Here is a 12,567-nt window from a genome sequence, read left to right as displayed (position 1 = left end):
AAAGACTATGAAAATCTCTTCCTCTCAACTTAGACGATCCTCTTAGGTGAAATTGTGGCTCACGAGGTTTCACTAGATTATGGTGTGTGATTTTTGGTTATTTATTTATTTATTTGAAATTATGAAGCAAATAGTATTTATATTTTGCTTACCCTTTCTATTTTCTGAAAACACTTTTCTGGGAAATACCATTTTTTTTGCTTTGCTTTCAGTCTATCATTCTTGCTTGTGGTATGTGTTTGATTAATTTGGATCTAAAATTAGTTCAACAAGATGATTCTTCTTCTAAAATATAATAACAAAACCAATATATGTTTTTTAACGGTGGGTTCACTTCCAGTGTTTTCATTTTGTGATTTTGGTTGTTTTGTAGGTTTTGTGCTTTGATTTCGGTGGGTGTGATTTGATTTGTGATTTGGTGGGCTTCTGGGTTTTTGTTGCGATTTGATTTTGGCTGGGTTTTGGCCGTGGTGGTGGTTGTGATTTGATTTTGGCTGGGTTTCGACAGTGGTGCATGGTTGGAGGTAATGAGCTTGAAAAGTTTCGGCCATGGAGGTTTGGAAGGAGAGCTTGGTGGTTAGCCATGGAGCACGGTGTGACGTGGGTTGAGGCAGAGAGAGGATGAGAGAGAAACAGGGGCAACCCTAGACATTTTGGGGCCTAAGATGAGAACTAAAAATGAGGTCTTTTTTATACTTATATATTAATTAAATTAATGTTTATTTAATATTTTTATATTATATTTTTCATCATTATTTTCATTTTCTTCTAAATTATTTTGGTGAATTTCTTACTCATTTGTGATATTTTCATCTAAATTTTGTGTTATATTTTGTTTATTACTAATAACAAATTTATCCATTGATCCTTTTTGAGACTCAATTAATTTTTTTTTCTTTTTTTAAGTTTTTCATATCCAAATGCATATTTTTTAGTAGACATTTCTAATTAAACAATATATTTATAAAGACTAAAATAAAAAATAACTTTCAAGTGTAGAGAAATTGAGAAATAGAACCTGATTTATATAAAAAAGTATTGTTGTAGTTTCACTGAACAATAACAAATTTTTAACAATCTTAACTTGCATAAATTAAAAAAAAATTAAGTACAAGCATAACAAAAATTTAAATACAGCCATAACACTGACATAAGACTTATTAATAAGACCCACCCACCAAAAAAAAAAAAAAAAAAAAAAAAAAATCCTATCTATAAAAAAAAAAAAAAAAAAAACTTAAACCTGAAGGCCCAAACTTAACGCCCAGTCCAGGGAGGGTCCAGGCAGCCATAATGAGTGATAAACAAAGTTACAAAAGCAGCCAGGGAGGGCCCAAATAAACAAAGTTATCTTAAGTTCTTAACAAATAAAATGGAGTGCCCTGTGCCCAAATATTTATAATTTTATTTATACCTGATTCCTGAACCTCAGAACCTGATACGGTGAGGTGAGCAGTTGTGACTTGGGAGAGGCGGAGAGCAGAGAATCAGAGAGAGGCTGAGGCGGAGGAGCTTCAAGCTTGCTGCTTTGCTTGAGCCTTGAGCTGTTGTCTGTTGAGCAGATGAGAACAGACTGAACAGTGGAGACTGGAGACTAGAGAGAGGCGGAGAGCAGAGACTAGAGAGAAAGGTAAAATTTTATTTATTTATTTTAATGTAATTCTTTATCTGGGTTTTGGCTTTATTGATTCATTTGTTTGCTAAGAAAGTAGAATCCTAGAAATTGGTTGTTTTGGGTTTTATGTTTTTTAGCTGGTTTGGTATCAAAAGAAATCAGCTTGAAAGATTCAACTGTACTTGGTAAAGTGATTTTATTAGGCTCAGTTTTAGTTTTAATGGGTCTCAAATAATATGAAAAAACAAAAGTTTCAAACTTAAAAAAAAAAATTTCCTGCAGTTTCTGGGGAACCAAACAACACTCGTTAGTGCCCTTTGTGATTGTAAAGTTTGGTGGTTGTCTAGTTCTTTTGGTTTTCATTTGTTTTTCTGCAATTTAGTAATGATTGGGTTGTCTATGTTTTTTACATTTATGTCAACTCTTGCGGTGACTAATGTTTATGAACCCCGTATTTCACAAATTGATAAAAATTACTTTGTATTGCCTTTTGTAAAATTGGAACCTACTTTCTTAGAAAGCTAATCTTGATTGCAAATACAATTATATGAAGAGAGAGGGAATAATGATAATTGCTGGTTCTTCCTACAATTGGAACAGATATTCTGGAATTATGTAGCATTTTACTCGTTTTTGACCTCCTATCATCACATTTAATTTTCCTTCTTTAATGATGTCTTAGAGAAAATCTAAAAGGAGACCTTATGTCTATAAAATTAAGAGAAACATCCAGTGTTTTTAAAACCGTGCTTAAAGCTTAAAGCTCAAAGCCCCAAGGTCTAAGTGCTTTGCTTGTCTAAAAAAAAGCTCATTTAATGAAGCGCGCTTTAGGCACGCTTTATTGGCACTTCTTGAAGATGCACAAAGCACACCTAAGCGCACTTTTTTACTTTATTGCTAAAAACGATATGAATCATCAAAATTAATTGCTTGATCTTGAAAGAAATGACATGGACCAATGATTTACCATACAAACACTATTTTTAAGGTGTTGTATAACACAAAATCTTTTATTTTATTTATATGTTAAAAGATGTGAACAAGATTAATTTACTATTCTTGTGCCTTTTGGTCTTTGATTTTTAGATGTATGTTGATTGAACTATATACATCATTTCATCATAACTATTATGGTTGTATTTTTATAAAGTACAAGAGAACTATCTATCTTCCAAAAAAAAAAGAAAAGAGAACTATATAAAATGTTATGTTTAAACTTTCTACAACTTGATTATTATGATATTGTCCCTTGATAATTGTTTTCAGTTAACTAAATAAAATATTAAGAATTGAAATATCTTAATTAAAATTTGAACTTTCAAACATTCTACAATTGCACTTACCTAATAAGTAAAATATATAAATTTTGAGTTATTATGTTTTTATTTATTTATTATATTGCAAATATTTCTATTAAGGGTTATTAGATATTATATTTGAAAAATGTGTGTTTTACTTCAATTAGGCGCGCATTTGCGCTTTGTACCTAGGCTCCAAGAGGCCTATTTGCTTAAGTGCGCTTGACGCCTTTACAAACATTGGGAACATCATTAATTGTCTCTCCATTTTTGGGATCCTGCCTTTTTTTATTTTTTGATAAGTAATTTTCAGGATCCTTCCTATCCAACTATCATTTTCTGTAGTGCAAATTGACTCCATGGCAATCATGTGGCAAGATTACTATGAAACAGGCGTTAATCAATTTGTCCCAATCCTAGCATTACCAAATTTTTGTGATAAATAACATTTTTTTTTTTCAAATTCATTAATGTTAATTCAACATGAAGTTTCCTTTATGCTCTCTATTTCTCTGTTTTAAATATTTTCTGAGTGGTGTCCCATCTGTCTCTCTTCATGTCAATTGAGCTGTGTGAAAAAATATTATTATATTCTAGGCATTTTCAAACCTTGTTTAGTTGTTGCAATGATGTAGTGGGAATGTTCTTTAACAGGATATAATCTTGTTGAAATGAAGTATGAGAGAAAGGCCCACGATATTGTTCATGCTGCATTAGCCTCTGATGATATTTTATGTGAAATTCTCCTTCGACTGCCAGAAAAATCCGTTTTTAAACTCATTCTTGTATCGAAGAAGTGGCTTCATTTGATATGTAGCAATTCTTTTCGTTCTAGTTACCACTCTTGTTGGCGGGAAAATGTTCATCTTTTGGGCTTCTTTGTATGCAATTTTCTATACCTTGGAAGACCTCGAGATGGCTTCCGTCGTCCCCCATGGGAGCCTGCACTTCCATTATTGTCCACTTGTAAAGAAGGTGATGATTTAAAGTTTTCTGGGATCCTCAAACAGCTTGGTTATTTCATTGACTCTTCCAATGGCCTTCTTCTTTGTGGTCGCCACCCAATGACCTATTATGTATGGAACCCCATCACAAAGCAACCATACCAACTTCCTAAACCACAGCAGTTCTATCGAAGCTTGTGCATGGCATTCGTTATTGAGGATTCTCGTGATGATGCCATCTGCTATAAGGTCATTCGTGCAAAATGTGTATGCAAACCTGTTGATGTCAACACTGTCTCCATTGAGACTTTCTCTTCAAAGACCAGCACATGGAAACAATCTACTCTCACTTGCTCTTCAAGTTTTGCATTGTGTCCTCGAACTGTGGCTACTGTGATCAAAGGTGTTGTTCACTGGTTTGCAGTACAAAGAAATCTTGCTATTTATGATCCATATCTTGGACTGAGGCGTATATCCTTGATTAAACTACCAGCTGGTGAGTTGTCGTATGATTATGAAGAGTCTGTTCTTGGGGAGTCCTCTGATGGACTTTTGCAGTATGGTCAAAGCAGTACATTGGGCATTGAGATATGGGTTCTTGAGAAAGAACAAAGTAGTAACTCATCCATATACAAGAGTACTCATTCAGGGGAAAGGTGGATTTTAAGACACAAACTGAATTTCAGAGCAATGTGGAAGCAGAATCCAACTTTCACTGAGCATTCTAAAGAATCCCAAATATTGTCATTCCTTCCTCGGAATTCTGAATCTGTCTTCATTAGATCAGGATCAAATATATTTCTCTATGACTTTGAGAGCAAAAGGCTGGAAGTGGTTCATTATCAAGGCCGTGGCTCTTCAATTTCGTGGGAATCCAGTAAAATAGTACCGTACTTCAGGCCAACTTGGCCTTGTTCTCCTTATGTCAATGATTTAACAGTATGACATGATTACCTACTATTTTCATGGAGAAGTTTCTTATTGTGGCTCAAGAAATCCTTACCAGTGACCTTTGTTTGGTTTAGTTGATTTCATTTAAGAGTTCAGAGCTTTCCCCTTTGCTGCTATATGTTGGTCAATGCTTTAGCTGTTCATACATCTTGGTAACCGTTTCTTAAAAAACTCTAATACTACTTTTCCCTGTTTCTCCTTCTTTCAGTGCAACTGCCAAAAAAAAAAAAGGTGTGTTTAATGATTTGCTTTTCTTAGTCCATATCCTTGCAGGTACATAAGGAAAATAAATGAATTACAGAAGACATTTTAGAAATGAATAGTTACAACTTATAAGTGCTGCTTGAGCACCCCCCCCCTCCTCCCAAAAAAAAAGTGTAGATAAATCTGTAGGTAGAAGGCTTTGTAGACTGAGTTTTGGTCTTCACTGAATAGCATAGTTTGGCTTCTCGAAGTGAGATGATGAACTAGGGTTCAGCTCAGTTCACATGGTTGATATAGAAGTCTCTCATAAATCATAATGGTATGCCAAATAATTCATGAAAGCTCAGTTTGTGTAGTAGCACTTAGTATCCTTTCTTTTGAGCTAACAATAGTAGCACTTAGTCTTGGTTGCTCATTCCCTATACCTTTGTGGTGGTAGAGTTAGTGGTGTAACTGGCATCAATGGGCCAAATATGTAATACCTGCATTACCTGACCATAATTACCATAATTATAATAGTTTCTAGAGTTGAATTGATGAATTAGTTAATTTGTCTTGAAGGTTACATTATTTTATCCTATGATCACTACAAAATAAAATAAAGGCAAAAACCACAATTTTGTCTTTACATTTTTACGTGATTCTCACTTTGGTCCCTATCTTTTATTTTCACCACTTTTACTCCCTATTTTGAAAAACGCCATCCATTTTAGTTCTTTTCGTCAATGCCCTAACGACAAAGTCCTACATGGCATACGGAACTATTAAAATAATAATAAAAATTTTTATTTTGGCATTACAAAATGCCACATTAGCATCTAAATTAAAAAAATTAATTTATTAATTTCAATTAAAAAAATTAAAAACCAAAAATCACATGAATTAAGATTTAAGTGTGTCTTGAACAAGAACACAAACCCAGAAATTAAAATCCAAAAATTAAAAATCTCAAAATCACCATTTTCTCAAACCTAGCAAAATCATCAAATCCTAAAGCCTCAAAGTACCAAATCAATCCAAAAATACAACACAACTAATCCAAACAAAAAATTCTCTAACTCAGAAAAACTCATCTCAAGCAAGTTGAACTTAACAAATCCACCTCAAGCAAGTCCGAAACCCACAACAACAATGAATCCAATCAACCAACTAACCCTGCAATTTGAAACCCACATGAACAAATCAGACCACCAATCACCACCCCTGCCACCGATTAGTCACCAAACCAACGATCCACCCCACTGATTAGTCACCAAACCCATCGAAGCAGTCACCAAACCCATTGATTAGTCACCAAATCCACGTCAATCAAGTATCTGAAAATTTGGGGTTTGAATATCAGAGAAGCTAAGCAAGTAGCTAAAAATTTCATGTAGATTATTGGTTGCGGCCAAGAATAGGCCAGCCTCCCCTACATTGTTTTGCAAAGCCATTAGATTGGAGATGGTGGAAGCATCTGATGGGTCATCTCCAGACAGCTTATCCAAGAGCTACTTGAGGGAGTCAAGGTCGCTTGATCGGACGGTAGAGAAGAAGGACTGGTGGGTGATGAATCGTAGAGCCTTTGATGAGAGAGAGAGAGAGAGAGAGAGAGAGAGAGAGAGAGAGTTGTGTTGGTTTTATTTTGGTTTTTGGGTTTGTGTTTTGTGTTTGTTTTCTAAGAAAAAGAAAAAGAGAAAAATGTCAAATAAAGAAAAATGTTCTTCTTGTTCTTAGATCTAGGTTTGTATTCTCGCTGTTCTTATTCAAGATACACTTAGATCTTAATTCATGTGATTTTTTGTGTTTAATTTTTTTATTTAGTTAAAATTAATAATTTTTTTTTTAATGTAGATGCTGATGTGGCATTTTTTAATGCCAAAATAAAATTTTTTATTATTATTTTAATAGTTCTGTTTGCTACGTAGGATTTTGCTGTTAAGACATTGACAGAAAGGATTAAAATGGATTATGTTTTTCTAAATAGGGGGTAAAAGCGGTGAAAATAAAAGATAGAGATTAAAGTGGGAATCACGTGAAAATGTAGAACGAAAATGTGGTTTTTGCCTAAAATAAATAAAAGAAATATATTAATACACAAATAATTAATTAGAAGTTAAGGTCCAATTAAGAAACTTAAATGATTAAGGAGATGCCATTTATATTTTTAGTTAAATCAAAGACTTAATGTCTAAAAGTCTTGTAACTCAATTGGTTGATACTTTATGACATCTTTAATGAAGACATCTAGGATTCTTTGAGGTTTGACAAATTATCCAAAAAAAAGTTTTTTTTTTTTTGAAAGAGAAAAAAGCTTTAAAGCTAAGAGTAGAGAATCAGGTTTCAAGGAGGTTTTAGAGGCAGCCAATGATTGGAAATATCTCTGGTCTAGTGGAATGTCCAAGTGAATCTATTCATGCATTAGTTTTCGAAGCCTTGGTCTGATAATTTCCCATGAATTCTTAGTTTTTTTTTTTTTTTTTTAGTTACATTTTATTGGAAACTCAAGGGTGTGCCAATTAATTTTATGCTAAAATACATGTTACATCCTTTAAGTTTGACTAAAATTCAATGCAGTCTTCTAATTTTATTTTTGTTCAATTAAGCCATCTAAGTTTTATATTTTTTCAATTCATGCATTTTCGTTCAATGTCATTAAAAAAATTAATGTTAAATATGCAATTAACTAATGAAAAAAAAATTTGAAAAAAAATTCTCACATAAAAAATCTATAAAATATTTTTATTAATTTTATAGATTTTTTTCATGTGAGAAATATATTTTTTTAATGGAAATTTTTTAACGAAATTGGACGGAATGATTGAATTGAATAAATTTGAAATTTAGATAATTCAATTATATGAAAGTAAAGTTAGAGAACTAAAATAAATTTCAGTTAAACTTAGAGAGTGGAATTTGCATTTTAACCTTAATTTTAAGTACTTTTTTTTTTTCCCTTTTTTTGAGAGAATAGCGTTTGCTTTTAATGATAGTTCTTCATTGTCAAAATAAGACACCAATCAATTTTTGGTTAATTTTAAGTACTTAGTTCCAAGTACATTCACATCAACTAAAGCATTCAAATTCAGGGCGCTCAACTCCCAAAATGTTATTTTAGCACCCCAAAACACCAAAAACCACCCTTCATTAGTGCATTCACATTTAGAGTGTAGGGTCTCTTATTATTTCATTCAACCCATTAAAAAAAAAAAAAAATCCCAATAAAATAATAAGAGCCTCATCACAGACGCTATTTGTGTGCTTAGAGGCTTTTGTTTTTTAGGTTTAATGTCAAAACTTTACATTCATCCCAATTCAATTTTATTCAATTGTCCAACAATAATTATGGATTTCCCAATCACTAATTTAGTTAGGAGTGTGATGATACATTGCACCACACATCCACACAAACTAATGACTTCAATGCTATTTCAATTATATATTTTTGCTCAATTTAAAGAAATATATAAAATGACATCGTAAGGACAAATTTGATAATTTATTATTATTAACATCAGTAGAAACCCTCTCCTCTCCTTTGGCCCCTGTAAATTCTCTAAAAAAATCAAAATGGACTAAATTGGACTGAATGAACAGAAATTGTTAGAATGGACCGAAACATGATTTTGCATTATTTTAGTTGATATTTTGCATTATCATTTTAGTATCATAGTTTATAATAAATGATAGAGGATTGAGAAAGTTATTGTAAATAATCATTCCAATATTATATTAATTTTTTATTTGGTTTAATGTCAAATTTCTCTTTCATTCCAATTCCAGATTTATGCATTTGTCCAATGATAATTATGCATTTGCCAATCACCCACATAGCTAGGGGTGTGATGAGACCTAACACCAAAAAATGAAAATTGAAATAGCAAGTCATTAGTTTGTGTGGATGTCTCTGATTGGAAAACGCATCGACCTTAAAATAGGATAAATGGAAAACATTGTCATTTAAAGAAAAAAAAAATAGAAGAGTCTTTGAGCTCACGGGTAGTGCATGTGAAGGGACTATTGCACTAAGATTATCATCATCTTTTTAAAAAAAAAAAAAAAAATTGAATGTGTCAATTGTTTAATTTTTTGAAAAATCATTATAATTTCAAGGCTAATTATATCGTGAATTTTAACTTGTGTAAAAAGCCACTTAGGTAATTAGAAATGGTAAAATTGAATTCATGTATAATTTCGTATAAAATGTCTAAAATTTAACCTTAAACACATATAAAAAGCTTGAACAAAGAAAATGACAATTGATCCTACAAATGGTTAAGTTGTTACTCTTAGAGGATTTTGAAACACTTCATGTTCTAATCACAATGCATAATTGCGTATTATCCAAAAGCTATACTTGCGTATTACAGCTCTTCAAAGCCAATTGACACCCCAAACCAAAAACTTCAAGATACCAATCGATTTTTGGTAGAGGCAGAACTCAAAATTAGATCTTTTATTCAACAACAATTGACTTTACCAGGTGAGTTAACCGGAACTCACTTATCTAAAATATTATTTAACTTAAGCATGATTTGCAAAAGATTGGATGCAATGTATTTTCAATATTGAGATAACACTCCCACATGCAAATGTTACTAGTAAGATATAGTAAGAAATATGTGTTCTAATAATTATGAATTTAAAAGTCTTTTTTTTAGTCCATAATGTTTTATTTAAAAATTTTCCATATTTTCATGTACAGGGGGAAAAAAAAAATCATAAATCATAAATCATAATTATCTTGTAAAATTTATTTATTTAAGAACCAATCAAAATTAGTTATTTAGAATCACATGATATGTAAAAATGCTTATTAATGTCAAACCATGATCTTTTGACTGGATGATCCAATCATCACATTTAGAATGCTACATTTTCCATATTTGCTCCTAAAGTGATTTGAAATTATGATTTTGCTTTTGAGTGTTTGGTTGCAAAATGAGATATCTATATATATCTATATATATTACATGTCGTGTTTTGATATAAGATCAATACTTATTGAACATATTTTTATTGACACAAAAAGGTCTAGAAACGTCTAACATGAATAAATTGCATGGTACCCTCCATCGTCTGACGATAGTGAATCAACAGAGTAATCCAAATGACAAACTAGCTAAGTAACCCATTTAGTGCCAGTTGTTTAGCACCTGTGGATACGGACGACCCATGACACTTAGAAACTTGGTCTTTGTGTGTCCTCCACTTCATCATCTCCACATAGTGAAGTTTGCACACCGCGTCTAAAAATCCTCCTCCTAATTCCTATCCACCTCATATGGGAAGCCAAGCCCAAAAATCTTGGTGTCATTACCCACTCCCTCCATTACACTCCCTACAAGGGAAATGATTAAATTCCTAGGAACATGGTCAGCCCTAGAACACTATATACGCACCAAGCCTCCTTTATTCCAAGATATGAGTAAAATTTCCTAATTTTCTTACTTTAACTTAGCCATTGGAGAGTATTTGGCCGATACCACACTGGTGCACTTCGTAAATGTTTCATCTATGAGTTTGGACTAAGTGTTTTATTCTCCATCTCTTCTGACACTACGAGTTTGAATGATTAACTTACTGATGATTTTGTATTCATCAAGTATGTTGCATGAGTTCTAGTATTATCAGACACAATCACACAAAGCTATTGTATCAATCATGAACATTATCACCACAAGCAAAATAAACACTAAACTAATTGGTTTTCTACCACATCTCAAAAAAAAAAAAAAAAAAAAAAATTCCAATTAAATTTATAATATGATAGTATCGGATGTGTAAAGTACGGTATTAAATTGAAGATAAAAGCAAGAATCATGTGATTGTGATTATATAAAATTGTTGTGTTTTTTTTTTTTTTTTTTTTGATAAGAAAATTGTTGTGTTAATTAGTCCTCGATGTTCTTGTCAATGTTTCAATGTTACCCTTACTCTTTCTTGCTGCCATTATACAAATGATGTCAGATCACAATTTTCACAAAATTAAGCATGGCATTACGTAACAGATGTGACTCGTGAAGCCATGCCGCCCTAAGTGATTCAAGTGCCTGTAAGGGTGTAACATGGCACTATCTTCTCTAATTTTCTGAGATCCACAAGTGCCAAATTAACCATGCAAGGGTTGTGCCAAATACTGGAAAATATTTTACACAGCATTTTCATGTACACTGCTAAACACTGTAAAATGAAAATATTTTTTTGCAAATATTTTACATATAAAGTATTTTATATTTGTAAATATTTTACATTGAAACAAATGGAGCGTTAGTATCGGAAAGATAGAGCAAAGGTAAAATTAAAACATTTTTAAAATTTAAAGACTAAATTGACAGAATTAATAATGAAGGATGAAATTGAAATATGACCCAAAATTTAAGGACCAAATTAATTTTAACCTAAAAACAATGCAAAGGTCATGACTTTCCTATTTACTAGACTCATGCAAATGTTAACCTTCGAGTAGTTGAGTTGCGTAGCATGCCTAATTTGTGTTAGCGGGAATAATCTTGAATAAGGATATAACTAAAAATAAATAAAATAGAAAGAGAATGAAAATGAGAAAAAGAGAAAGGGAGGCAAATAGCAACGATTAAAATTTTCATTTACCATTTGTTTATATATTTGCCTTCTCAATGATGTTTACAGAGTTTATTGTTTAAGAAATTTCTGTAGAGGTAATTATAGGTTTACATTGTATTAGTAAAGTAAATCTCACATTGTAGACTTTTTACATGTGTACAACAATGTACACGTATATATATATTTTTTGATGAACGAAAAATGGGTAGAGGGGGGGACCTGAGTTGACATCTTCTACTTGGGCGTGATCATAGCAACACTTTCCCACTGGGCTTGGGCCTGCAGGAGTAGGGGATCTAGGTGATCTATAGTTGTACACCCAGCCCCATCGAACATTGTACATATTTGTTTAGTCTATAATGTAAATCTTACATTGCTAGTACAATATAAACTAAGAACTTTCCTAATTTGGGGTCCCTTTTCTGAAAACTCATTTCTACGCATTACCCTCATCTATTGCTTGTAACTAAAATTTTTAGAAACTTCAGTATTAGCCATTACAGCCAGTGATCTATTGGTCTAGTGGCATTTCCTCCCGTCCTTCAATGGAGGGGCTTAAGATTCAAATCTTAGTAGGAACATTGTTGTAATGGGAAGAGGGAATTTAGGGATTCTAACTTATAGGTTAAGGTGAGGACAATGTTTGTTTAGCCCAAAAGAAACTGCCAAATTTGTTGCATCCTCAGGGATTAGTGGCTACTAGTGGCCATTTGTAAGTGTGTGTTTGGATTAGCTTTTTGCTGAAAAAGAGTACAAGTAATATTGTACCGAAATTATATAAGGCTCTAAAAAAATATAAGCAAGCAACTAAGCTAATAATCTAATGGAAAAATGCTAATCCAAGCTCGCTTAAAGTCAAATTCTTACTGTATACATCCTCAAAAAAATTCTTACTGTATATCTAGTAATTAACAACCAAGTATGCAAGAAGAAAAACACTCCAAAGAAAAAAAAAAGAAAAAAGCACAGTAAAACTAACCAATAAGCAATA

At 32.2% G+C, this 12,567-nt stretch overlaps 1 protein-coding gene across 1 annotated transcript; it reads left to right on the top strand.

Moving 5' to 3' along the window:
* The first annotated feature begins 1,327 nt into the window (after positions 1–1,327).
* Positions 1,328–5,008, top strand: LOC115982289 (F-box protein At5g03970). The gene is made up of 2 exons (XM_031104852.1): positions 1,328–1,630; positions 3,568–5,008. Exon 2 carries the CDS (start codon positions 3,585–3,587, stop codon positions 4,800–4,802), a length of 1,218 nt encoding a protein of 405 aa, XP_030960712.1. The 5' UTR covers positions 1,328–1,630; positions 3,568–3,584; the 3' UTR covers positions 4,803–5,008.
* Positions 5,009–12,567: the final 7,559 nt, after the last annotated feature.

The sequence above is a fragment of the Quercus lobata genome, chromosome 3, assembly GCF_001633185.2.
Source record: "Quercus lobata isolate SW786 chromosome 3, ValleyOak3.0 Primary Assembly, whole genome shotgun sequence".
Lineage (NCBI taxonomy): Eukaryota > Viridiplantae > Streptophyta > Magnoliopsida > Fagales > Fagaceae > Quercus > Quercus lobata.
The sequence above is the reverse complement of the archived record's forward strand: the minus strand, read 5'-3'. Positions and strand labels throughout refer to the sequence as shown.

Bases quoted from the DNA above. Each gene is read 5' to 3' on its own strand.
- LOC115982289 (XM_031104852.1), top strand. From the start codon at position 3,585: ATGAAGTATGAGAGAAAGGCCCACGATATTGTTCATGCTGCATTAGCC.